The sequence below is a fragment of the Orbicella franksi genome, chromosome 2 (genome assembly GCF_964199315.1).
Source record: "Orbicella franksi chromosome 2, jaOrbFran1.1, whole genome shotgun sequence".
Taxonomy (NCBI): Eukaryota; Metazoa; Cnidaria; class Anthozoa; order Scleractinia; family Merulinidae; genus Orbicella; species Orbicella franksi.
The window spans coordinates 22,807,389-22,835,331 of record NC_138146.1 but is presented as its reverse complement, the minus strand read 5'-3'; the positions used below and the strand labels follow the sequence as shown (position 1 = coordinate 22,835,331).

The following is a 27,943-nucleotide window of genomic DNA, read 5'->3' as shown; positions in this document are numbered from 1 at the left end:
GTTCTTCGGTTTTCGTTTTTTTTTTTGGTTTTGTTTTGGCTTTCTTCGCCATTGCCATTGTAAAACAGCCCCATGACAAGAGGATATCATTAAACTTGCATCCGGTGTTACAGCCCATTACATTGTGTTACATCCGGTCAGCAGTCGTGCTTCTCCGACGTCCGGCCTACGCGTTCAGTTATTCACCATTCTTGGCTTATCGACTATCGTAATATCTGACTTGATTTTAGCCAAAGACGTTACTTTGGATTGTTCAAGGGCATGCATTTGCTTTGTACATTGATCTCGACACATTTACTTTACTTCCTGGTTGGATAATATTGATGAATTTAGGTGCTCGACGGCAGAAATCACAAGTATTGCGACCATGTTTTCACCTTTCAACTGTTCTTTGTCAAGTGTATGCGGGCTTCTTGTGTCAGCATCTCTGATCTGAAACACGGTAAACTGGATATTCGATGGTCCCTGTTCGATGGTAGTAACTATTAGATTAGAGTCAGCGTTAGATTTGGTCAAGAAAATGGAGCGAGCGAAGGAGAGACACTGGAGAGAACCACGCGACGAAAGCATCCTGAAGAATTTCTCAAACCTTCAAGGTAGGTTTTGTATCAATTTATATTTCATCAAATTCTTTGGCCAAAACCCTATTAACTAAATGTAGGTAATAGACAAGATGATAAAAGATACTTTTGAAGCCGATTTTCACTCTCTAAAGCGCGTTTGAGCCAAATACTAGAGCCCTCAAAATTACCAATTTTGCAATTGTTTGCAATTTGCCCCAGGTGTCTTCAGCACCCATGGCCAGAATATAGTTTTCCCCAAATTGATTTTATGATATTTAGAAACGTCAATATCTGTGTAATCTCTGCTGCTAATTTGGTTTATGTGGAAAGAGTACTTTAGGAGAAATTACGAATATGGTTTTGCTTGTTTTTCGTGCTTGTCTAAATGGCTGACAGGGAAGATAGTAAGACGAGCATTTTCTTCTTGTTTATAAAACCCAAAATACTTTAACGGCAAATTTTATAAACTGGGAGAGTGGGTCTACCATCTATATGAATTTCATTTGAATTGGTTCACATGCACCCGAGAACCAGACTCATTTACTTTTACTTTTTGAGAGTGGAACTTTTGCTCAAACCATGGTCCTGAGGCCGACGTCATCTAGTGCGGTTACCATGGCAACGATACATCTGCTGATCCACATATGGTTGTTTTTGTTTATCCCCCAAGGTAACCTACCTCCACACAAAAATTGAAGGGGGGGGGGGGGGTAAAATTTTTCATTACCAACTTTGCTTCACTTTCTCGGAGAATTGCTTTTAATAGACTAGTATCCCCTATCCTATTAGTTTTACTTTTACAATTATATACAACAGTTTCACTAGCTAAAAAGAAGCTTTAATCTCAAAGATGTGAAAAAATATAAGGTACACACACCTGCTTTTCACAAGTGAAGCCGACCACGCTTTTAGCTTAATTCCAAGTTGACGTAGAGTCTTATTGTTTTTAGCCTGACGCACAAATGTTTTAACTGGATAAAATTAAGCGCTGAACAATGTAAAAACAACTGAAATCCACAGAACATTTTTCCCTTAGCAAGAAAATGATGCCTGTTTACGAGGTTGTTTTTTAATTTGCATGTCCTTTTGCAGTTTTTTTAGAATTTAGCTAAAGGCAGGCCTTCTGATATTACGCGATGGTGCAATTTCGCACAATCGACCTTAAATCGCATCCGATCGCACAATTCACAAAAAATCGCATAATTCACAAAAGAACGCACAAAATTCATAAAATAAAACATAAATCAACAAGTTTCTTCGGAATTCCTGCACAAATACGCCATTTTTAAGATGATTTATCTTGGAAAAAGCCTAAAAAACCTTTGTCACCTTCGATTTTGTAAACATTCGAAGCTGCAAGGCGTTATTTTGCATGTTAGGGGCCTGGTACGAGTCTTATTCTTAAAGAGTCGCCTATTGGTGAAACACAAACACGCCCTTTGTTCAGATTAGCCAATCTGAATGGCTGATATATGCACAATCGGACTCGATGGAGGTTATACGTTCAATTGGAAATATGGTTTGTTAATTGTTAAGCTGGAAATGGTTCGACATTTTTAACCAAATGGCTTGTTTTACTGGCTACATTCATCTGTGTAGACGTTTGGTCGTGGTATGTTTTCGTCACCTTGCAAACTTTAACCAGTGAGATTTTTGAAACCTGTTGAAGAAAATTTTGTTCGTGACAAAATTTCCCGCAGTCAACTTGTACAGTAGAACCCCGCTAACTCGAGTCGGTTTACTCCAATTTCCCCTGGATTTGACCAAAAAATTTCAGTCGTGACTCCCCTTTGATTATCAACTACTGTGTACAGGGAGAAAGACTGTTTTGTTATGTTCAAGCTAGTTTTGTTATACAATACTATTATGAGATCAGATGTGAGTTTGACAGACTGGCATATGTTATAAATTAACCTACATGTACTGTGGGGTTTTATATAAGTTTATGATCTGCCTGCTTAATTATGGATTGAATAATATTATTGTGAAGCAGAATGAAGTGTTTAAAAACTGAAAATTCAATGGTGGTTTTATTGATGATCCTTGCAAAATAAATTTTAAAACGTTGGTTTGTTGTATTCAGAAATATAATACTGCACATAAAAACAAAGCGTAAGAAGCTAATCATAGCATGCAAGAATATCAATAATTATTGATCATTCATTTGGCATGTTAGCTGTGTCCTTTCAACTTTTAACGTGGTGCACCGATAGTGCAGAAGACCTCAATTTTTTTATTTATCCCAACTAATGTCGATCAAGATGCATAATTACTGTTGCTTTGTGTTCAAAATGTCTTTAGGGCCGCAAAAAAGTGTTTTTCTTATCCTGAAACCTTATAAAACAAGCCTAAAATTGCTCAGAAAAAAATCGCATAATTTACATTATTTATCGCACAATTGGCCTTTCTAATCGCATAATCTGCCCTCCAAATTTCGCATAATTTGCAATTTTTCATCGCACCCTATCAGAAGGCCTGTAAAGGGGTCCTGATGCCGTGTTGTCAAAAAGAGCTCAAGTTTAAAACTGCATGCTTTGTAATAAGCTGAAATTGAACAAGGACAAGAATGAGGTACTCATATAATATACCCCACCCCTCGTATGGTCCTTGGACTCCTCTATCAATTATTATTAAAAACTGGATCACTGGATAATGCAGTTCAAGAGTTTTCATTGGCTTAGCCATTATGGTATATGTACGAGCCATTATACCATGCTTGAACTCATGCTCCACAAATATGGTAAACGTACGCGTGAATTTTTGGGGCGTTTATATCTTCATTTTATTTTAGTAACAATGTAAAATCTGTGTATTATTTAATCGTTGTCTTTGTATGGTCCCTCGTGTAACATCTGTTTGTAAATTGCAATTAACAACTGCCCTTTTTTAATACTTTTTTCGATATTTTAAAAATAACCATTTACTTTTTAAGATATTCAATTTGTAATTAGCACCTTTTTCTTCATCTTTGAAATAAAGAATTGTAAAAACTATAATTATTATTATTATTATTATTATTATTACTTTATTATTATTACTAAACTTGAATGTAATTTAAAACGACGGAAAATGAGTATTTTAAATATGAGCATGCATAAAGGAAGTGATATAGACGTTTTGCTCTGGGTTCGATCGTAAAAACAGAAGTGTTTAACTCAGAAATCGTTCTTTATTTTTTCGTATCACCGTGAAGCAGGCGAAAAGCAATTGCTATGTTACACATTTCGCGGATGAGCTAAAAATGCAGCTGATCATTCAGAAAGATAGCAATAATGTTGAGCTCCTTGGAGGCTGAAGTTTCAATGAAGTTGTGTCTGTTGGAAAAAATGAAAATAAGATGATTTAGTTAATGCTGAATTAAATTCGCTGCGGTGGGCGGTTTCGCCTGTTTTTAAGGTTACAGTATACCTTCAGGGGTGTCTCGCGTGCAAGCGATGTAGCGCGTGCATTTTAAGCTGTAGATACCTAAACCCCTATATCAAATTAAAGCTTATAGAACTGGCTATCAAACTATACCAAGAATTTTGAAATAAAATAAATTGCCGAGTTTTTCACGACCACTGAATGCAAGCGCCCGAATCACCTTTCGAAAGCTACAAGTCAAAGCGAATTTCGTTTTTCGCCAATTTAATCTTTTCCTCGGTTTCAGGGTCCAAAGCGCTTAAAAAACGTGTCTGCGTTTTGGCATATTCAATTACAGTAAAAAGTTACAGAACATTTTCGAAATAGGATTAAAAAAATGTGGAATGATCGTACAAAAATCGCTCTCGAAGAAAAGGTGTTTCGAAATTAACAATTCCCAGACATGCTTTTGTAGTTTTTATGTTAAACTAGCTACTGTCCAAATTTGAGGGCAATTGAACAAATTCCCTTTGAGTTATAACTCTTTAAAGTGTCTGCTTCAAGTGAAAAAATTTATTCGAGAAAACAGCGCTAAGAAAAATCTTCTGCTTCGCAAACAAACTCCGCCCACAAACGCCTTCAACTGGGTTCTCAGATAACTGAGCCAATCAGTGCAGGGAAAATTTACTACCGTTAACCTCCTGATAAAATTTACGCGCGTATCTCCAAAAAAACCTAGTGTTTCGCAATGCGCTCAAGGCGCCGAAGGCGGAGAGAGAATTTTTCTGTAGCTCGGTTTTTCTTGAAGCTGGTCTGGCAAATTGGGGAAGACTAAAAAGGATACGAACGCTAGAGTCGCTGGGCGAAGAAAACAAACAAAAGAAAGCGCGGTGGAGCAACTGTGTGTGGTCAACGTTCTGTGCATGGATAATATTTCAAATGGTCTCACTGAGTCCGACGATTCGTCGATATCAGACTCATCAGAAGAGTCTCTGTCAACATCCCTGTTATTGCTGTCAAGTTCCGAAATTTTTACAGAACCTTTCTTTTCTCTTACTACAAATATTTTGCCCGCCTTAGACGATAGCTATAGCTTCATCCGCGTGGCGAACTTTCGCTTCTTCACTCATTGATGTATTTTCATTCGTTCTTCGCTGTTTTCGCTCTTTCGAACTGGTCCATGGTTTTAATGTGGTCTATGTTTACTTATAACTTAATAGATTTACAGCTAATACCAAAAATGCTGGGTAGTCAGAACAACAATGCTGATCAACTGAGTAGTCAATTCGTGACATTCATACAGGTAATTCCCGCGAAAATCGTCTCGGTTGATTGCATACGCACCATAGGGCTGTCAATCAAGAGGTAAACTTTACTTCCGGTGAAAAGGTAAAACCGCCGTTTCTCCGCCAATATTTCGCCTTTTTCCTTTTTTTTTTTTTCCAGAAATTAGAGATTATTCTTCGACCACTACTTTGACCCAAAAATCCAAATTTGAAGAAAATTGCCGACCCGAAGGTATACTGTAACCTTAAACACTACTGATGTCAAAATTTGTCTATCTGAGCAAAGTAAAGTTTTGACTGTATCTGCGTTTATCATGACACCATTGTCACCCACATACAGCTACATGCACATAAAACTACGGGCTGCACTGCTTAAAGCGGCTCCCTATAGTTTTACGATCGCACCCGCGCCTAGGATGAAAGCTCAAGCAATCTAAACGCGCTCAAAGGAAAACGTCATTGTTTTTCGATATTTTATGACGTCAACATGAGGACAAAAAGCAAAACTGAGAGTGAATGTTCTCGCGTTTCCTTCAGCGAAATTCCGTAAAATTTGGCAGACGGGTAATAAATACTTTACGTTAGTTGGAGCTCGTTTTTCAGGGTAATCTATCTAACCAGTTTTTCCGTAGCGCTAAAAGACATAGATCTGCAAAAATCTAAAAAAAAAAACTGCCTTTACAAACCCTACTTTGTCACTTTCTTCGTGTTTAAAATTCGTCAGTTCCCGCCGGGTTTAATGTACTTGAAAAAGTTTGGAAGATTTCATCGGAGGAATTTCAAGAAATCATGAATAAAGCCATAAACACGGTAAAAAAACGCATTTGTTTGGGCATTTATAATTCTACATTAAAAGCCAAGATTTAAACAGAGATGATAGTAAATCAATATATCATCATTGGTTATTGCATTTAATAAGTTTGAGAGGACCGGGTGATAAAACGAATGCAAAAACAGTTTTCAGAACATAACACTAGCGCGCGGAACGCGATAAATCATTACCCTGTTGAGCCACCTCAAGACACGTTGACTGGGACTGATCTGCATCGAATACAATGTTATTAGTATTGCCAAATTGCTCCACGCTAATAAGGTCGAGAGTAGTTCCTTTGTACTCGTCAAGCAATCGAGCCAAGAACCACACTCCTGAGGTCTCTTCGTTTTTGCTCAGTATAATGACTTTACATTGCCCATTTTATTGTGTGAAATATTAATCTTATTTCATCGCGTGTATTTTTCTTGGACAAACTTCTACATAACCCTGTTTTATACTAAGCTTGCGTATAAAACAAATATATACGAGGGGCACTCGCTAACAAATTTAATTTAATTTAGGGATTGGAGGACTGCACATTATTTCAGACTGTGATATGATAATGTGGCATTTTACTCACCTTTCGGTGAGTATCCTGAGTCTATTTAAACACCATGAGTAAGAATATTGTAAGCGACACGCTGGCTCCAACGAGTACGACGAAAAGAAACATGAAAGTGCGGATCATGGCTTCCTAGAGGGACAAAATGAATCCATTTTATTTTCAGATGAAAATGTTAATAATTTAATGCAATTCAAGATGATAAGGGTATTAACCCTCGGAGGTTCTAATCAGTTTGGGGGCTGACCGAGGGCGCTTTGGCATTCTACCAAATTCCTGTTTGAATTTCGGAAGTGTCCAGTGGCGAATGGAAAAGCATTTTCTGGAATTTCCGGTAAAAGAGGGCAACCTCGCCAGGTATATATACCCCAGTTCTCCGGGAATTTGGCTTTCCTTTAGATTTTCTACCCGGCATTTCTAAAGTTTTAGGTTGGAGTAGTTCACAGTTTGGATCAGTTCCCGGAAACTTTTGAAGGATGTTTCCGTTCCATTTGTCCCCGTTTCAAAAGTTTCGGAATTTTTGGTCGAATACTAAGCGCCCGCAGTCTCCATTATGACGTAGTGGTAAAACGTGAGTGGTGTTTTATCTAAATCAGGGCACATGACTCTCTTAAAAACCTCGTATGAATCGTGATTAAAATTACTCGTGGTTGATGTTTGACCGTGTCGGTAAACCTTAATATGATTATACGACCTGATGTCATCGTGCTCATAACAGGCTCTTTGGTAACTCGTTCGTGGATGTATAAACTCATAAGGTCATGCATTAGATACCTTAAATGGCATTTCAGGCTCTGACCAAGCTGGGGTCTGATGTCCAGGTTGCTCCATTGGAATATCTATTACAAAAATTAAAATACGTAAGAACGTCCTTTTCAAAAAAAGCCCTTTTCAACTGGATAAGCAGAAACTGTTTATAGACACCCTATTGAAGAAGAGGCTGCCAACTGAAAAAGCACTTTCCTACCTGTTGTGGTGCCTACTGGAACAGGCCTCTTCTTTCGATTCTGTTTAGACATGATCAGGTACAGCTCAAATAAGAAAACAAAGCACACTGCAATGAAGAAGCTGATCACTGCGTAAAGTCCCTTTTTTTCTAAGCCGACTTGATTCGTCTTTAATCCCAAGTAGACTGTAACAGCTGCAAAAGAGACCATTTTTTATGGTGGATATGGCGAAATACAGACAACTGTTATAACAAACAAATTTTAACTTATGTTACAACATGTGGCTGTTTTGCTTCATATTCCTGTTTGAGTTCTGATTCACTGAACATTTTCTTCCTAACATACACCTACCTCCAAGGATCAGCGCTGAGATACCAACAATCCTATGAGCCCAGTTAAAAATTATGCGCCTACAACAAAACACATAAAAAACCGCAAGTTAAAGTTTTATATTCGATTATTAAGGCACTGGAACTGTAAGAGAGATTTTCTATAAACCAAACAAGTGACATTGAGAAATACACGTAAAGTTCAGTAACACATAGCGAGGAAAGTCACATTCCAGCCACAGCTAGTTTCACGGAATCCCTCTTTATCCAGAGCGAACTGGAATTTGTAAGCCTACTTTTATTTAGAATGGATAAAAAGTACCCGATAAAAAAACCCTCTTAGCAGAGCGAGAAATAATAACGTACTTTTACAAAGTGGTCTCCCGTCCGAATCCGGCCCGTATACAGTTTCAAACTCGTTTTCACTACATTACAATTGGTAAAATGAATTCGCCGCCGTACCTCGGTTCACCCGGATGTGGTCTGAATGCAGCCATGATTGGCTGAGCAAGTGCAAGCGCAAGAACGATGATACCAAGATAAGGGTGCGCTCCAGCGCCCTATTAAAACAATATTAAATGGATAGTTAATTATCAACTTAAAGTGAACGGTGTGAAAAGATTTTTTTCGCGAGCTAAATTTCCCTTCAAAACAGTTTCGACGAAGACGTTTAGCGAAGTCTTTGCCAGACTGAATCAATAATCAAGAAATCATAAAATCATAGTTACCCCGTCCCTCTATACCCAGAAAGCCTCTACCCGGATCGAAAAAGAATCATTGTCGCACAAAAATTGTTTCCCTCAACGTCTTCAGTTGGTACACACAGAAACATTTCATGAAGAAGAAAATTCTTTAGAGAAGCACAATCTGTTACTGAAATTGTTCAGAAACACTTTGCTTCTTCGTCAAATGTTTCCAATCGTTTGCGCACCAAGGAAAAAATTGTTGAAAACAATCCTCATTTGCACAGATTTTGAGTTCATTTTACGACTTACGGATGACCAGCCTTTCACGTGAACAAAGATCACAACTATCCCTGCCACTGTCAACAGTACTGTTATTGTCATCAGTGTCCGATGAACCTGTTAATCGTAAGATAGAACAGCTACGGTGAACACAAAAACTGCAATGGATTTATGAAAAAACTCAAAGTAGGAGCTAGAACTTTATTCCTGCATCGAGTCTGACAGAGCTGTCTAAAATGGTCAGGCTGTGAAGTAGCATTTGAAGCAGTCAAAACTATTATATCCTCCGCTGAACTTGTTAATAACGTGCTTGAGTATTTGAGCAAAATTTAAACATCACCAAGTTTGACACTTTGAGTACGACTTTGTTGATATACAGAGAACTGGCCAAGTTCTCAGGTCCACGGCATCAAATTAGGAAGCGAAACTTTATTATAATCAATTTTGGAAGAAACTTTTTGAGAGGCATAGTCCAGTCAAAAATGAACTGAAAATCAAAAAGATTCACAAAATCATCAAATCATGAGTAATTGCCAAAGTGATGTCACCAGATACTAAAAACTGGATTAATTAAGACAGGCGTGGTTGAAAGAAAGAACTTAAAAGTAGGGTCTTAAATTCGTTGCTTGAAAAAGCATCGGACCATAGAACGTTTTGTGAGACAGTATAACGTGAGCCACTTTTATTCTACTTTTGTTTTAGAATTGATACCCACCGTAAACCAAGCTTTCGTTCCCAATAACTGTTTGGGTTCCCAGACCTCGCGCATGTATCGTGCCGTGAACAAACCCACAAATGCAAACAAAATCCAAGCAAGTGTCATCAGAGTTCCTGTGTCAGATGATATAAAATCAAGAAGTTAGTTGTAGGAAGGCATGATGCCCACAAGATAACTCTCTTAGCTCTCTTTGTTTCAAATACGGGAACTATCAAATTTATCCGTTGAGGTTAGAGGACAGATCCTACTAGGATAACTATAAGCAACAATGGGTGGCAAAGTAGTTGAGACACTTTTACAAATGACGCTTTGTTTAATGCCTTATTCTCTTTCAAATAAATCTCACGATGATGATTATCTAACACCCGTGACGCCCCCCCCCCCCCGCCCCCTCTTCAGTTCACTTAGTGCTGTTGTCTGCGCAGTCTTACAGATAGAAAAAAGCAGCATAGTTTGAGATAATCCCACGTTTTGATATTCATAAATTGGATTGACTGACTGACTGACTGACTGACTGACAGACTGACTGACTGACTGATTGATAGATTGATTGATTGATTGATTGATTGATTGATTGATTGATTGATTGATTGATTGATTGATTGATTGATTGATTCAGGGAAGAGGGGAAAATTATTCTAAGACGCTCAAAAATCGAATTTTACAGCGAAGTGTCTCGACCTTTCTGTCGCCCATTGAAGCTCCCTCGCGTTTTATTTGTCCTTCCTTCCTTTGTCATCTGTTCGATATAACAAGAAATTATAAATGTCGGACAGTTTACTTTACCTAAGAAAACAAACAAAGGAAGCGGTACCACTTCATAAGTCAGAACATTGTTTCTGATAGCCTCCTGCCATTTAGCGTGTCTTTCAGTAGAATTGCGACTAGCCATGTTTAAGAACAATTTGCGCTAAGCGTAGCTAGAGAATTATTATTAGTTGATCAACTCCTGGACCACCAGATTAAATCATTCAGGTTGTCTGTGGTAATGCTGATGATAATGAGCGACTCTTCATTACACAGCTGCTCTGATTAGTTAAAGTACGTCATCATTAGCGTTATCGTTTTTACCGTGGATGATAATGTTTGTATTTATTCCATCGTCTGAAGATGCAGATCTAGCCTCCGTGACAGTTATTCTAGAGGCTGTAGGTTGGCGGAGACTATGTATTTGAATTGCACCTTAAAAGAGTAGAAAACGTAAACAAAGTAAACGTGAAATTACATTTAATAAAAAGGAAGTCTGTAGTGGCCAAATTAAAGGAGCAGAAGCCCTCTTGAAGTGAAGTTATTAAACTGACATGCATGCAGCGTACATCACCTTTATTTGAGTGTCTCAAAAAATTTTAGCTTTTAGAACTAATTGGGAACACTAAAATAATTATCAAACTAATAAATAATAAATAGGCAAATAATAATATATTATTAAGAGAAAATCTGTATATATACTACGACAAAATAGTTCTAAAAATAGTTAATAGAAGGGTAGTAAAATAGTTAATATGACAATAAAATGATGTAAAAATGACAATAAAATGTACAATAAGAAGTTATGCCCAATAAAGGATAACCAACAATAGGAAAATAACAACAATTTTAAATGAAGTGGTGAATCTGAGTATTTAAAGTGTTTATTTCTGGCTGCCAAGGCGAAAAATTTAATATCCCATTTTTGAATTGGTTAAAAAGTATGTGTTAAGTCTCAATTGGGATTCTTTCGCAAATTTATCAAACCGTTACGTTAAAAGTTAAGGCCAAAATTTGTTATAGAAATTGGTCTTTACAGGGTTTCCTCGAAAGCATACCTGGTAATATTCATAATGCACATGACATAGATGGATAGATCATTTTATTTTTTCATTAGAAAAATAATGATCATTCGAAGCAGGTAAGATCGCGTCGTTGACTATTCGCTCATAGAAAACTCGGGCTCGTAGTCTAATTTTTAAACAATACGAGATTGCCCTTTCTCTTGTACGAGCAAAGACGATAGAGCAAAGGTGCATATCTTGACATTCGTACGCTCTGAATCATTTTAATTGAAATTAAAGTATTAAGTAATGTCCAAGGTTTTAAAAACTCCAAAAATGAATTTCTTTGTATTTTTGTGAAAAGAAAAAATACGTTAACCAAAATAAAAACTCACCGTTATTTAAGTCTCCAATCGCTCCCAAAAGAAACCAAGGTTGATTCAGGTCCCTGAAGTTAGATATCTCTGGGTTGATAACCCTCGAAATTCTAAATATTTCAAGAGGTAGATTAGGTTTTTATTGACGGTAAATTCCGTTGTTGTACATGTCGTAACCTCTTACTCGTTACTTTGGCGCATATTGCATCCAAAGCTTCTCTCCTTTTCACGGCTACTGATCATGTAAATCGTGCCTTATATTATGGTGAGGAACCCTCCCTTTTTGCTTGAATAAGGTTTCAGCAAGACCCTGAGCAGAAATCTCTCCTTTTTTGGCGGATTATCTGGAAAGTGGGAATAGGTAACTTCACTTCACATCGCGAATTGTTTATCAAGGAAGTGCTCAAAGTGACAATCGCAAATGATATACTAAGACATCGTTGGGAACAGCGATCTGACAGAACCTTGATAGAGCAAATAATTGGTGAAACAGGTGACAACAGGAGTAAGGTGGCAATCTGCCTCTCATAGAGGACCTGTCACGATGGTCCACCGACATATCAGAGACTTAAGGATCCAAGTTTCCCAGACTTCACGTTTTAGGTTTTCTACTCGCATTTTGAACGTCAAGAGGTTGGTTTTCATTTAAGCCATTTACCTCGAACTTTATTGCCTTGAATTTTGTTTTATGCAACGTACAAATGCTCAAATAGAATTAAGTAAATCCTTTAATTCTAAAAATTGGTTAGAATGTTTAGGCGAATAGGCAATTATCTGGCCTTCCATTGTTTACTGTAGAAATGCACTGATCCTCCGGGCAAATCCAACATGGCGGTGGCTTAAGTTGAATGTGTGTGTCATGATGCTTTATTTCTTTAGAAAGTAACAAATGCTACAAAACATACTTATAGACCCCTTTCAGTTTATTCCCAATCTGGAGGGAAACAAATAAGATTGTTTTGCATTTGAAAGGTTTGTTTCCGAACTGAAATTTGCTTGTTGTGGGCTCCTGATGTGATTGGAAGAAAAACATGAGCGTGAAATCATGCCGTAACAGCACACCAACCTAAAAGTGCGTAGGTCATAGATAATAAGAAATACCTGCACTTCATCATCTCACCATCTCTTCCTTCCTCAATAACTGTCACTGCCGCTGGTGTCTGAAGTAGAAAAATCCGAAATCAAAAAATTACGTCACTGTCATTGCACAACAACAACAATTGTCAGGCAAATAATTAGTGAAGAATTTTTTTAAAACCTGAATAAGATGTCAGGGCCCTTTCAATTTTCTGGTTAATAAAGCTTATCGATGTCAAACCAATTCTCAATAAGATGAGTTTTGCTTCTACATCGTGCTTTGCAAGCTCTGGCGCGCGCCTAGACTTAAAACAATCTGTTGGCACACCCTTTCTATAAGAATATTGTTTTTCCGGCCGAGGCTGAATATTCCTATTTTTCTACGATTTTAGGCTGGAAATGTACTTGTGAATATTCTTAGATTATATAGCGTATAACATTTCTGTTTTCGAATGTATTTGGTGTCTGAATGGTGTTGAAGTAATTACAAAGTCACACTGGAGGCACTTAAAATGCATGATATCAGACGCACATAACTTCTTGTAGAAATGACATTAACTTCAAACATATGGCTGGTGCTGTTTTTGTTGTTTATTGCCTAGTTTTGCTGTTTCGAAAAAGGAAGAATTTTATACCGTTTAGTTAAAAACGGTATAAAATTAAGTTAATGTTTTGCTGTTTCGAAAAAGGAACAATTTTATACCACTTAGTTAAAAACATATAATTGTACTGCATTTGCAAATTTTCAACACGGAAGCATATTTTCTTTTCAAAATCTTAGCCTCGGGTTTAATCTTAAAATTTCGCAAATTTCGCAAATTTCAGCCCCGATATTCTTATAAAACAAATTCTCATAAGAAAGAGTTAATTTACTAAACCAAATGAAACCGACTGAGAGTAGACGTTCCTCATCAAATTAACGACAAAAGTTGTTGCAATAATAAAAGAGAAACTCAGTACTTACCGGACTGGTCCTAACAGGCGTAGACCTCCCTGAGGCATAATAATGACCAGTTAGAGCTGCATTGCTGACGCACATAAGGATGTCTGTATCGGGCTGTGAATTGAAAGAGTGCTATATCACATATCAAAATGCTTTTATGACGATTGCAAACTTCAAAACTTATTTGTTAGGGGAATTCTTTCGATAAAAACAGCATATTTCCTGCTAAATGTTACAAGATACAATGCAAATAGCAATTAACTTAATTTTCCCTGAACATGTATGCTAGAGTCCTCAGAATAAACCTTTTTAGATACAATTTTGGAATAGCTCTTTAATGCGAAAGTGGCACCTTAATTCAGTATCCAGGTAGTACAGTTAGTCCTTTACATAAGCCTTATTGGCTTCCCTGGGTTTCCTTGCCTAATATACATTGTTATAACATAACTAAAGCAAAGTGCGCGCTCTGATTGGTTAATTTAGCGTCTACTATTTGCCCATGGGTGTACGCTGCTGACGTGTGTGCTAATGTTTACAAAGCAAATCTTTTGACAGACATTGTTTCCAAAGTAATGGCCGACGTCCTTCTGCCAGAAATGCGAAACTGTCTTCACAGTTGTCTGAAGATAAAACTTTATCGAGTTACTGGTGTGCAGTCGGTTGTCATGAATGAATTTTCGCGCGCTTGTTTCCTCTTGTCATGTAAGACTACACGAACATTTTTTTGTGATGTAGCTCAATAAAAGGACTTCTCTTGTTCCAGTGTCTCAATGTTATGTTATAAAACAAATGGTAAACGCCATAGCGTGCACTATTGAGTTATGGATGCACTTGGGAGGTTTGCTAAGCACTTAAGAAGCTAGAGTCGCACTCGGCTTTCGCCTCGTACGACTCTTACGCTTCCTTCGTGCTTAGCAACCTCCCGCGTGCATCCATAACTCAATAGTGCACGCTATGGCGTTTACCATTTGTTAATTAGTATATACCACACAAGTGAATAGTGCTTTTCGCGCGCTCTGATTGGTTAACTCGAAGGTGACTAGCAAGTACTATTCACCTCCGAGCAGCCGGCGCGAGAGATTTTAAAATTTCCGACCGTTTGTCACACATAAAATAACGTTTTGGTCCGCTAATTATTCAGCTTGTGTGGTATATACTAAAACAATTGTTCACCTCAGTATCGGTGAAAGTGATAGATATTTACCTCCACTTCGGTGAATAATTGTTAAATATGTTGTAAATATATTCATAAAGCGCAAAAATAAAACAAGAACGAGTACAGGAACGTAATAAACACGCCCCTTAAAACTACAACGTTTGCAGCGTTTGATAGGCGGTCTTTCCCGATCATAGTCGATCTGATCCAGGCCGTCTCCCTAGTTTCGAAATCAGCGCCATATATTTACGTCAAGAGAAGTAAGAGATTAAGTAGAGGATAGAAGGAATCCTCATAATAGACCATATTCGTGTTCCCGGTATTGGACTGGAACTAGCTTGCAATGGAGGCTCATGTGGGGAAATATCATTAAAAAAAGGATTAACACTTGAAAAGACTCCCCGCATTAGCCTAATAAAGCGTTCCCGATGTGACAGGCACGAAGTGTTATACACCGGAGTTCGCCAGGTCAATAAAATGGAGTACACATCGGTGATCATCAGTCAGCAAGAGTCGACGAAGTTTATTGAAGGACGGGCTGAGCCACTTATACATCACTTACGGTAAAAACTAGACATGAATTGACGATTATTAGAGTCGCAAAAGGACACGTAATCAGTGAAACTTCAACAAAGGAAAAGGTATCAGAACGACTTACATCTGATCGTCACTCCGGGTGTGGAAACTCCAAAAACAGAGCTTCATACTCTTAGTTTTAACCCCGACTCTGCGATAAATGAAGCTCCAATCAACAGAAAACGTTGCAATACACCGATTCCAGAAAAAAACCGGAAGTTGCACCGAAACGAGGCTCACTAGCCCTGGCGGTAAATATTCAAAGCAACATGGCGAACGAAGAAGAGAAGTCAATCACTATTCTGATGATATTCCCGGCGTCAGTGTGAGCGTAAAACAGATTGACAAATTGACACTTAGGCAATTGAAATTCTGGCTTAAAAGTCGCCGTATAAATTAAAGTGGCAAAATAAAGGAACTTTTCGTAAGATATGTTTGCCATCCTTCGATTGTCTCGATCTCTAATATGCGAAAAAACAACATGTTTTCACCATTTTTATCGCCTAAAAGAACTTTATTCATGGTCGGTTTAGGAAAAAGAATCCAAATGAAATGAAAATTTTAAAAATCTACCACTCTGACCCGAACAATAGCTTTACTAAAGCTAAAGTGGCTTAAAGTAGTAAAACTGATAAAGCAAGAGCTCGAAAGAACATACGGAAGTAAATTTAAAAATTGTTCCGGATATCGGGAATATTGCAACACAACATCCAAACGTAAACAAATTTCCTACGGCTGATTCATTTTTCGCTGACGACTTCAGTCTTCTCAAGTTAGAGTACATCCGATCTCTCTTCATGAATTAACAAGCGGTGCGAGAGAATAAGACAAATCCTCGAGTTCAAAAGATGCTAATCAGAGTATCAAACAAGAGCACGATCTACTCGCCAAGAATGGTACAAACAAGGGTTCGGTACAGTGACAGCATCAATGCGTTACAGGGTAGGACGCAATCTCAAAGCTGATTCATTGGTGAAATCACGAATAAAATTATCAAAGAAGTGTAACAAAGACTATCAGCCACATGCCATGACAGGGGGCCTTGAATATTAGCAACTAGTAATGGACAAGTACATTGAAATAATGCATCAACAGGGATAGACGAGGGTGCAAGTAACAAAATGCTTTTTTTGTGCAAGAGAAAAGGGAAACTTTGGGGGCTCCCCAGCTGAGCTGGTTACAGACCCAAGTAAGAGCAATCTCCATGAAATCATTGAAGCCAAGAATGTCATTGTTATGGATAGTGAGACCCCGAAAGATTACCTTATAAAATCAATATGCAAAATGTTTGATACTAGTTTAAAAGTAAACACGAGTCATATTTACTTGAGTCTATGAAGTGCAATGTACAACAACTACTCTTTGTTGTGAATGGACTTGGAATGTCCTAGCTATAAATATGAAGTAACTGAGAATTTTTAATGAGCAAATTGCCTTGGATATAGAATGGTGGAAGGAGATGCTAAAGAATACTGAACAATTCATGATACATATATCATAATTATATGAACTGGCTTACCTAATGCTTAGAGGTGACCTTACAAGATGTGATTAATGCTAAAGCCGGAATAAATAATGCATATCAAAGTTCCAATAAGTTTGTCCAGCATTTAATATGAGAGAATTCAGCTACTTCTAGTTTTTCTCTGGTAATGTTGAGTGAATATTTCAAAATAGTTCAAAACATTTGGGAATCTATAAGATCATACAATGTTGGAAATTCTCAAGGAGGTCAAATTCAATTGTACTTTTATGTTACTAGCAAATTATACACCAGACCAGGTGCCCTTTTATGTTACACCCTGTGCCAGAAAATAGAACATGAAGCCACATAATGCACAATTTCAGTACGGTGGAAATCACCAAATATTTAATTGCCACTGATGAACAATATCATGTAATCTGTTTACATTCACTACTAAATGGCAAATTAAACATTAGGTGTCAGGAATTATTAGATAACTAATTTTTCTGCCAGTTTACAAGCAAATAGCTCACTATCCAGGGTTGATTAACAACTCTACACAACCTTAGTGGAGTTACACCATCAAATATATGCCATCCATTTATTCTCCTAATAGCCATTTCAGCTTGTATTCTTACATTTGCAGTTCTGGTTCATGGTTGAAAAACAGTCTTCCTTAGAAAATTAGTAAAATTATCGTCAGCTCTGGTTTACTTGGTCGCATAGAAGGAATGAAGATTATAACCTTTTTGCTTGCCAGTAAATGCTGTCAATCAAATCTCTGACATTAGGGAAATTCCTACAAGGCCTTGAAATTGTGTTGTCAGACTTTTATTAGTTCACTCTGCTTCTCCAGGTCTTGGGTGTCTGACCTTTTATCTCTCTGCAGTCTATTCTGCACTTAATGTTCTCAAATTCAGCCTAAGAAACTTCAGGTAAATAAATAATGGGCAGGCTCCCCAACATCAAATACAGAAAATTGGCCCATGCAATAATTTATCTGACACTACTAATTCTGAAATATTAAACCTAAAAGCCAGATCTTGCTGAAATATTAAGCGAGTAAAAAAGATTCAAAATTCATCAATGGCTGTCTTTAAATCACTAATGTCCTTCCACATTCAACATTGTTTTTGGGAAACTTTTTTTGTTTACCTCAGAGGCATGAAAACTGATTAATTCCTAAGTTGATTGAAGCTGATGGGTATTCACGTCTGTATTCACTTTTAGCTTCTTTGCCAGACTCTGATGGCTCGCATCTTTTCGCTCTTCACAGAGATTCCTCCTCAACTTTTGTGCAAGGGAAAACCGAGGGTACGGCTCCCAGTTTCAAGAAGTGTGCTCAGTTTAAAATCACTTAGCAAGAAGCGATCGGAACAACAGAAAATATTTCCTATCGAGGTAAAATAGGCATCTCCCCTTTTCATAAGTATTTCCCACTTTTTCCTTCTTTGTTTATCTGGCTTGTCCGATGGAAACTCAGTCGTGTAAATGATAAATCAGGTCGGTTTTTGCTTCGATTATTAGAGTTTGCAGCCATACAATACTTGTGTCCAGCTCTTTTCCTTTTCCTTGCCACATTTGCTCCTGACAAGTTGCTCTAACCTACTTACGTTCGAATTTTTTCGTTCTTCCCGAACATTTCGACCGCCATTTTGAAAGCTCGAGGGCTGTTAAGCCTCGCTTGCATGCAACTTCCAGTTTTTTCTGGAATCGGTGTATTGAAAAGAGACGTGTTAATAGGCCCTTTGCAGCTAAGCCATCACGTGACCTACTTTTCATAAAATTATGAGCTATAACTTAACGAATGCCAGAAATGGAAAAAGCTTGTCGAAAATATCAAAATGGCCAAGTTTGAGGCCCCCATCATCAGAGAATGAGATTTTATGATGGTCTGAATTTTTGAAAGAATAAGAAGATTTGTATGGAAAAATGTTGCTGGAGAGCAAGACCTTGCTCTCCAGCAACATTTTTCTTACGAATCCTCTAAATTTTCCGAAAATTCAAACTATGGTATAAACTTACTCGTTTTTTCCTGGGGCCTCAAACTTGGCTATTTTGGTATTTTCGATGCGCTCTTTCCATTTCTGGTATTCTTTTAGTTATAGCCCATAATACAAAAAATTTTTAGGAAAAATTTGGTCACGTGACCCCAGCTGCAAAGGGCCTATTACATTTTAAAATGTTATGTGCCGATCAATAACGAAGCTCCTGACTAGAAGAGATCACTTTTGATCAGTCTTTAGTGTGAGTTGTTAACAAGGAGTGTCCCTTTATGAACGTTTTCAAAATTGTCATTTTCAAGTTTTTAATGAAAACGAAAGATAAATATCCCAAACACACTTACGACAATCATCTGAGTTTACCAGCCGTAAAATAAGGAAGTGGTGCTTCTAAATTTGAGATCATAAGCTCCTTGGCGATTGATGCTATTTTTTTCTGATAAATTACAGTAGCTACGGGTAAAATTATCCAAATTGTTACCATAATCTGGTCATCGCTAAATCCCACTGCTACCCAGTCACCTTTGCCGCTCAACTCGAACTCTACTTCACTTGAGTTTGTCGCGCTGTACGTCACCAAGAAATCACAGTTATTGCCGCAGTCGGTTGGAAACATAAAGCATCCTTTTTCTATTCCGCAGCCGTCTGTGTTGATCTAAGAAATGGCATTTGAAACAAGGAATATTGTTCAAGCATCGAGAACAAAGCAGTTTTCTTATTTATAAATTTTCATTTATTCAAGTGAGACATTCACGGCTTTTTTAATTACTATTTTCAACAAAACCATTTAATTATTTCACTAGTGCTTTCTTTTGATATAGGAAACGAAAAGTTAATAATATAATTACATCAAGAATTACTGATAAAACCATCGCTATATGTTTTATAAATGTATCAACACAATCCTAAATTGCAGCAAAGAAACAAATCAGTTTTGATCGATAATCACGACTGAAACTTAGTGATCAACTGTTTTCTAACAAAGTAAATTATGATCATTTTGTGCGCTGATGACAGCATTTTTGTTCTTTGTTAAGTCTTAAGTATCTTTTAGGTAGTCTTTTACATCAGCGTTATTGGCTTCCCTGAGCTTCCTTGCCTTATATATTGATTTTTGTAAATATATTCTTAAATGGAAAAAAAATAAAACAAACATAGAACCCTCTCACAAGAAGTCAAAATATCAGCAAAACTCGCCATCAGAAATTAAGACACAAATTTAGACACTGCCAAAGATCTAAAAACTGAACACCTACCGTGAGACAGTTCAGCTCTGTTGACACCAAGATCAGCAAGACAGCAATAGATAAAATGCGCTGAAGGTTAATAAACATTGATATACACATTAATATACACATTAATGGCACGTAATTAAAATGAGTGGCAATTGATTGCTTTTAAGTGTCATTGTCAGAGAAAACCGGGCAGTACCAAAAGATCGAGGTCGGCCGTTTACCTTCATCTTTTCACTGTAAAAAGCTACCCGAAAAGATTAACAACCATGACATTTGCCGAGGTAGGCGTTCGTTTTTTTTCTAGATATCACCACATCATGATTTTGGGCTCTCGAGCGGTCGAAAATGGCCGAAATTTCGGGCAACTTTAGGTGAGCCTAAAAGATACTTCGTACGAATTCCAGAAACTCTTATTTTCGTGCGATAATATTTGTCCCTTTATTAGTTGACTGAGATATATTTGAGGTCTTTCGCTTTAATTCGACGGTTTTTACGAGGTGCCAAATATCGCCGCCGAATCGTTAATTAGCGTGACCCGAATTTTAGCCATTTTCAGCGAGTCGTTTTTCAAAAGTGCGGCAGTTTTTTTCCACAGAAAAACGATTTTGTGATAGTCTCTTGTACTGTTATCAATATCCGGTTGAGTTAAAATTGGTATCTACGAGCAAATTGGAGTAATTCATTGGTCAGAAATATTTCCCGCCAAATATTTAGCGAAAATATCACCTCATTCCGACTTTCTGCGATTGTTATTCATGATTTACTGAAAGATCTGCAAAAAAATAGTTAGCTGGACTGCAGAAGAAAATTTTTAAGCGGTGACATCGTTGTTAACGTAAACAAACATTTCAAACTCGCCAAATCCCTACCGTCTAGGCTAAATTTTCCCGCGAAAATTCTATTTTTAACGTCACGCTGCATGGAAAAACAAAGTGGATCCTCAGTTCGATGGTCTTTTTTGCTGCTGTTTAGAACAAACTGCAAGTTAATAGTGAGCGAACCTTTACCCTAAATTTAATTTTGGGACTTCTGCAAACCCCTTGTTTACATCTATTCAGCTCGTTTTCGAAAGGCGTGGCGCGTTACAGATTTAAAGGTAAGACTTCGAAATGTCGATATTACCTAAAGGTTCCTCCTTGTTTTTGAAAACATTAACTGTTCTTTCAGATCAGAAAAATCGGCTAGCATTGCGGGTGGCGGGTCAGTTTTTCTTCAATTATTACCGTGCAAACAAGAGGGTCGAGGAAAGACGTCAGAGGTGGTGTCTATTTGGCGCAGCCAAATGTAAACAATGAGGAAATACAGGTTACGACAAAACTTCGCTGCTATCCGGCCTACGAAATGATCTAAAAGGACAGACAGCTGGAATAAGCATCTCAATACGTGAAATTGTCGCTAGGTCTGCAGGATTGCCAGAGGAAATCGTTCTTGCTATCATTGTCGTTTGTATAGTCGCAGGTTTGTACACCGTCTTGTTTTCCGTTTTATTTCCTTCCTTTATTAGCTCGTGCATGGAATTGACTTACAACCACTTGCTATGAAGCTTGAGATAATTTTTTGCTGATTCAAAGGTGTCTTAAGGTGTCTCGAAAACCCAGACCCGGAAAACTCTTCTTAATTTAGCAGAATTAATCGAAGCATGAGGATCCGTAGTATATAATATCCGAAACTGTCACGCAATGCATCTCGAGCCATTGTCACTAACCTTGGAATTTAAATGGCTTTTAAGTATAAAATAAATTTCATCAATTTTGTTTATACTTGTAAAGCAACCAAAAAAAAAAACATACGAATGCTGGGTATTATTTTCGTGATCCGAGCAGAGGAATCTACCACCGTGGGCTGTTTTTTTTTTTTTCCTCTCTCTGCAGATTGTGCCTATGACATTGTATGGACGAACAGCAAATAAAATGTCTTAAAGCAATCCGCAGTAAATGCGCTGCGAAAAAAAGTTGTGATATTTTTCGAGCCTGAGTTTTCGAGACGCACAGAGAGTCTGACTTTTTCGGGTCTGAGTTTTCGTTTTCGAGGGTCTCAGTTTTGCGGGTCTGAGTTTTCAATCTCGCAACCCACTCAGCTGGTTTACATGTAAATGTCCAAAATAAAAACAACTTTATTTAATGAGTTCTTAGAAAACTAAATCAAATTGAAATGTCGTCTAGGACAGCAGAGTTTTCTTCCACCTTCTTGTAAACAGCGTGTGAGTGGTGGTGAGATGGAGGGGGGGAGTTCCTTCTCCCTTGCTACTATGCAATGGTACTTCTTCACGGCCTCATAGTTCCACCTCTGCACCCTCCTTGAGTGGGGTAGGAAGAATATACGCACTACTGTCTGGACAAATACCGTTTCTTTTTTAACAATCCATTTCATTATTTCGTTTTATTTTTGACATTCAGATTACTTGAACCATCTTGTTTTTGTAGATATTCTTTCGTTACCATCCCATTTCTCTTAACACGGATACAACTACATTTTGGCCGGGTTAATGAAAATTAATTTGCCTCTGCAAGATTTTTTTTTTCCATAAACCACCTCAAAACTATCTCAATTAATCTTCAGAGAACTCTGTTGGGTGCAAAATGTAATTCAATTTACGTTCATGGATCACAAACATGCAACCTCCTTCTCTACGAACTTTAAATAGTTGTCTTTAACAGCAGTAAAATTGACAAGAAATTATCAGTACTAATTTGGATGTAATTTCGTTGCATTAAGGAGATTTTGGGGTGATATTGACAAGAGCAACATTTAATTACTTTTGTTGAAAGTAAACGTTTCAGAGCGTAAAACAACACGGTGTGCTAGTAACCTGTGGCGCCAATTGCGTGCACGAGGTAATAGGGGAAGGAAATGAAGCGGAAAACAAGACGGCGTACAAACCTGCGACGATACAAACGACAACAATGAAGGCAAGGATGATTTCCGCTGGGAATCCTGACCTAGCAACGATTACACGTATTGAGATGTTTATTCCAGTCGCCTGTCCTGTATGATCATTTCGTAGGCCGGATAGCAGCGAAGTTTTGTCGTAACCTGTATTTCCTCATTGTTTACATTTGGCTGTGCCAAATAGACACCACCTCTGACGTCTTTCCTCGACCCTCTTATTTGCACGCTAATAATTGAAGAAAAACTGACCCGCGACCCTCAAAGCCAGGCGATTTTTCTGATCTGAAAGAACAGTTACTGTTTTCAAAAGCAAGGAGAAACCTTTAAGTAAGATCGACATTTCGAAGTCCAGTCGTCTAAACTTTGAATCTGTAACGCGTCACGCCTTTCGAAAACGAGAAATAGATGTAAACAAGAGGTTTGCAGAGTCCCAAAATTAAATTTAGGGTAAAGGTTCGCTCACTATTAACTTGCAGTTTGTTCTACACAACAACGAAAAAGACCATCGAACTGAAGATCCACTTTGTTTTTCCATGCGGCGTGACGTTAAAAATAGATTTTCGCGGGAAAATTTAGTCCAGGCAGTGGTAAGGATTTGGCGAGTTTGAAATGTTTGCTTACGTTAACAACGATGTCACAGCTTAAAAGTTCTCTTCTGCAGTCCAGCTAACTATTTTTTGCAGATCTTTCAGTAAATCATGGATAAAAATCGCAGAAAGTCGGAATAAGGTGATATTCTTCGCTAAATATTTGGCGGGAAATATTTCTGACCAATGATTTTTTTGGATTTTGCGAGACCAATTACTCCGATTTGCTTGTAGATACCAATTTTAACTCAACCGGATATTGATAACAGTGCAAGAGACTATCACAAAAACGTTTTTCTGTGGAAATAAACTGCCGCTTTTTTGAAAAACGACTCGCTGAAAATGGCTAAAATTTAAGTCACTCTCATAACTGATTCGGCGGCGATATTTGGCACCTCGTAAAAACCGTCGAATTAAAGCGAAAGACCTCAAATATATCTCAGTCAACTAATAAAGGGACAAATACTATCGCACGAAAATAAAAGTTTCTGGAATTTCTACGAAGTATCTTTTAGGCTCACCTAAAGTTGCCCGAAATTTCGGCCATTTTCGACCGCTCGAGAGCCCAAAATCATGATGTGGTGATATCTCGAAGAAAAACGAACGCCTACCTCTGCAAATGTCATGGTTGTTAATCTTTTCGGGTAACTTTTGTACAGTGAAAAGATGAAGGTAAACGGCCGACCTCGATCTTTTGGTACTGCCCGGTTTTCTCTGACAATGACACTTAATTAAAATGACTGTTTAACACCAGCATATTAGTGAGAAACAAACCGTGAGAAGCCAAAATATCAAATATAAATACGCTACTCGAATATATTGTATATCCAACCTATTTCTGAAGTGATATTGCATCTATGACAAGTACAGCCACATAGCGGAAATCAGTGACCACACAGTGGTTAGAGTAGGACAAAGACATTGTTCAACAGAACTAGCTTATTTGAAGGATACGACGATTTTCAATGATCTATGATCTTCGTTATTTTCACACTTTTGAGTTAAAGATAATAAAATTGTTGCCACCAGCTCCCAATTATACATTCATAGAGAACAAGTATGCTTTAGTGGTAGAGGTGTTCTCGTCAAAGGAGTGGGCGATATGTAAATTTATTCATGGCTTTCGAATCTATATTGACCTCCCTGTAGGCAATTGAACACGCGAACTTTTTCCCCTAACGGCACTATAAGTTCGTTAGAACCATAAAACTCTGACTTAGAAAAGGCAGAAAAAGGACAGTGTAAGCTACTACATATTCGTTTAATCCTACTATAGTTAATGCTCTTATTTCATTCTGGTCGAATTTGACTGGCATGTCGCATAATGTTTTATTTGTATTGTTTTTAAATAAATCACAATATCCAAATAGTTTCTTAGTCACGAAACCGTCGTATAGCTAGGGACCTTTAGATTGGACTACGAGCACATGATTGAGTACCAGTACGATTTTCGAAATTCAAACCAGTGACGTTTCCAGAGACCTCGCTCTTCATGTTGGTTTTAGGTAGAGCGAAGCTCATAGGATGAGATGGGTATATCACGTGATACCGTGAGGCCTGCGAACTAGAATTGAACAGTCGCACTCTTAATGGATCTCGAACTCGAACTCGAGTAAAGACCCCTAATAACGTCCCGGTGTATTCCTTTTTTATACAAAGTTTACGATCCGAGTGTAGTCAACTTGTCGGTGCCAACCCAAAGCCAGTACGTAAACGAACGGCATTTAATTCGTGCACGGTGTGTTGGCGCGTAATACGAAAAATTGACCGGCTGTGCTGTACTAAGTAAACCGTTAAATGATGATGTCCCCTGAATTATCTTTACTGTAAATGTTAGCTTACCTTTGTCGCGTTCAACATTGCCGAAGGTATTCACTTATATCAGAGTAGAGCTCACTCGCACACTGAGATGTTCTAAAGTCACTTCGGTCTCTGGTGGCAATATCAGTCGTCGTATCTCTCCTTTAACTACGGCTCAAACACGAGAAGAATACAAAACGATGTGAATTTATATGAACCTCAAAATACTTTTTATGCGCTTAAATTTTCCGGCTCTTATTGTCATGGAAGCGCAAAACAAACAAGTGCTTTCAAGAATCATATTGCCCTGTCATGGTCTACTAGTTTGCTTCGTTTTTTGTTTCATCACTCTATTTTAACCGTACATTATTCCCAAAATAGCCTTGACGATACGTTACGTGATAAATTTAAAATCAGGGTTAAAATGCACTTGATAAGAAACACGGCAGAGTTCATTATAAAGTTATACTGAAACATTTTTTGCCAGAAGCACTGAAAGCTGTATTTTGAATTAGAAGGATTTGTTTTGTTTTCCTCTTTGGTGACGTAATTTGCAGCATCATGCATCAAATGTGTGCGTATTAGGAAAAGGAAGTTATTATTTGTATAACCAAAAGAATACACCTACCAATCACGAAATGCCTTTGTCATACGAATAATTAATGGTCGGTTTAATGAGTCATCAGTCTGCCTTCTGGAAACACGCTAGACTCATTTTTTCACCGTCCTCACCCGTACAGGGTACAGCACAGCCCAAAAATAATGCACGCGCAAGAACTTCTTTTTGCGTCCGCAAGCCGTCAACTTCTTGCGGCTTCTTGCGGGTCGCTTGCGCTTGGATCCTGCTAGACGCAAGAACTTCTTTGCGGTTTGGTTTTCGATACGCAAGAACTTCTTTGCGGTAGGATTTTCAACCCGCAAGAACTTCTTTGCGCTAACATCTTAGCACGTGAAAATCCGTATCAAGACAGTATCGTCTTGGCGACGGGTTCTAAAAAACACAACTAACAGACACAACGAAAAAAACAGAACTAGCGCCGCACTTACCGTAAGAAGCATTAAAACGACAAATTCTTAACTCTTGACAATTTAAACTCTAAAGTTCAGTTCAGACAACGAACTTTTCATGAGTCTAACTTAATTCGAATTTTGACCGATCCTCGGGAACGGCCAAAGAAAAAGTAATGAACGGATGCGCGTTTGATGAAACTTCGAATTCGTTGATTGGCGTGAGCTGCTGTTTACATGTTCTACAAAGCTGTATTTCAATCCATCAAAACGTAAACAAATATAACAGAAGAAGTTGATTCTCAGAACATAGAATTAGAAGAAGGTAACACCACGGGTTGCTTCCGTGACATTATAAGATTGGTACCCCTGTTTCGATTCTCCAGGCTGAAAACGCCACACTGCAACACTGTACCACGGCCTGCGCAGTAGCTTTTTGAGTAGGGAGGCTTACCCAAGGAAATCTTTTATTTTTAGTCCTGTTCAATGGAAAGAAACACCAGGCAGAAAACGCCAGGCGTGAGCTTGTTCTAATTCTATATTCTACCCTAAAAAGGTCAGAACGGTGAAATCGTCTGCCTTACACTTAACTTTGTAAACGATTCAACAATCAGATCAATTTGATTCCTTTTGGATCAGTTTCAAAACAGTTTTTAATATGTTCAATACTGATCGCCCAAATAACATATAAGAACTGCATACACGAAGTTGTTTCATTCTTTTACTTTTCGTTTTACTTCCTATACTTCTAAACGTCAATATGTGGAAAGACTAAAGCCCCCTACCACTCGCAGCCCCTTCCCCCTGCGCGGTCCTTGTGTGCGAATACGCCTTGACGGTGTCTCCTAAACCATAAATTATGAAACTACTTTTCTCTGATGAGAAATGTGTCTACGATTTTTAAGTTCATAACAAGAGATGTAATTGTAAATGATAAATTGAACATGCGCCACCGTCTATTCCCACAACCCACACCATAACAATTAAATTCAAGTTGTTTCAAATAATTTAACGAGAAAAGCAATTCTACCCAGTAGTATCCCTTATTCCTTTATACATTCATATAGGTAAGGTAAAGTCTGCATACGGGCCAAGTGGCCCACCAGGCCAGAGCTTATCCTGGTTTCTGCAGCATGTAACGAATAGGGGTATTTCTGAGTCCCCCGGGATGGGATGCTAGTCCATCGCAGGGTTACCCCCAGCATTAAGATCGCCGGTACCCATGTATACACTTGGGCAGAGAGAGGCACTGTGAGAGTAAACTGTCTTACCCAAGAACACAACGCAATGTCCCCGGCCAGGTCTCAAAACCGGACCGACGAGTGCACTAACCATGAGGCCACCGCGCCTTCCATATACATTCATATACAACAGTTATATTTATTCTAAACTGCAAGTTAAGACTTTTGAACCTTGGTACCGAAAGTGTAGAATCAAATAGCCACTCTCACTGCCAGGTAAAGTGGCGAGCAAGCTTACAAGAATTTTCGATCACGTTGATAAGTTCATAGTCGAATCACAATGACATGGAGTAGTTCTTGACGGACAAT

General features: G+C 38.0%; 1 protein-coding gene across 2 annotated transcripts; it reads right to left on the bottom strand.

Moving 5' to 3' along the window:
• Positions 1 to 3,623: 3,623 nt before the first annotated feature.
• Positions 3,624 to 26,791, bottom strand: LOC145478718 (ferric reductase 1-like). 2 transcript variants are annotated; one of them, XM_081456821.1, is made up of 15 exons: positions 25,428 to 26,791; positions 20,131 to 20,190; positions 19,356 to 19,529; positions 13,696 to 13,788; positions 12,756 to 12,814; positions 11,673 to 11,764; positions 10,598 to 10,708; positions 9,524 to 9,639; positions 8,839 to 8,925; positions 8,306 to 8,403; positions 7,866 to 7,924; positions 7,535 to 7,708; positions 7,342 to 7,406; positions 6,586 to 6,699; positions 3,624 to 3,877 (listed from the first exon to the last, which is right to left on the bottom strand). In XM_081456821.1, the coding sequence occupies exons 1-14, from the start codon at positions 25,443 to 25,445 to the stop codon at positions 6,607 to 6,609; spliced, it is 1,299 nt and encodes a 432-aa protein (XP_081312947.1). In that variant the 5' UTR covers positions 25,446 to 26,791; the 3' UTR covers positions 3,624 to 3,877; positions 6,586 to 6,606. The 2 variants fall into 2 exon arrangements, with proteins under 2 accessions (XP_081312947.1, XP_081312946.1); XM_081456820.1 differs by having other exon boundaries at positions 20,131 to 26,791.
• Positions 26,792 to 27,943: the final 1,152 nt, after the last annotated feature.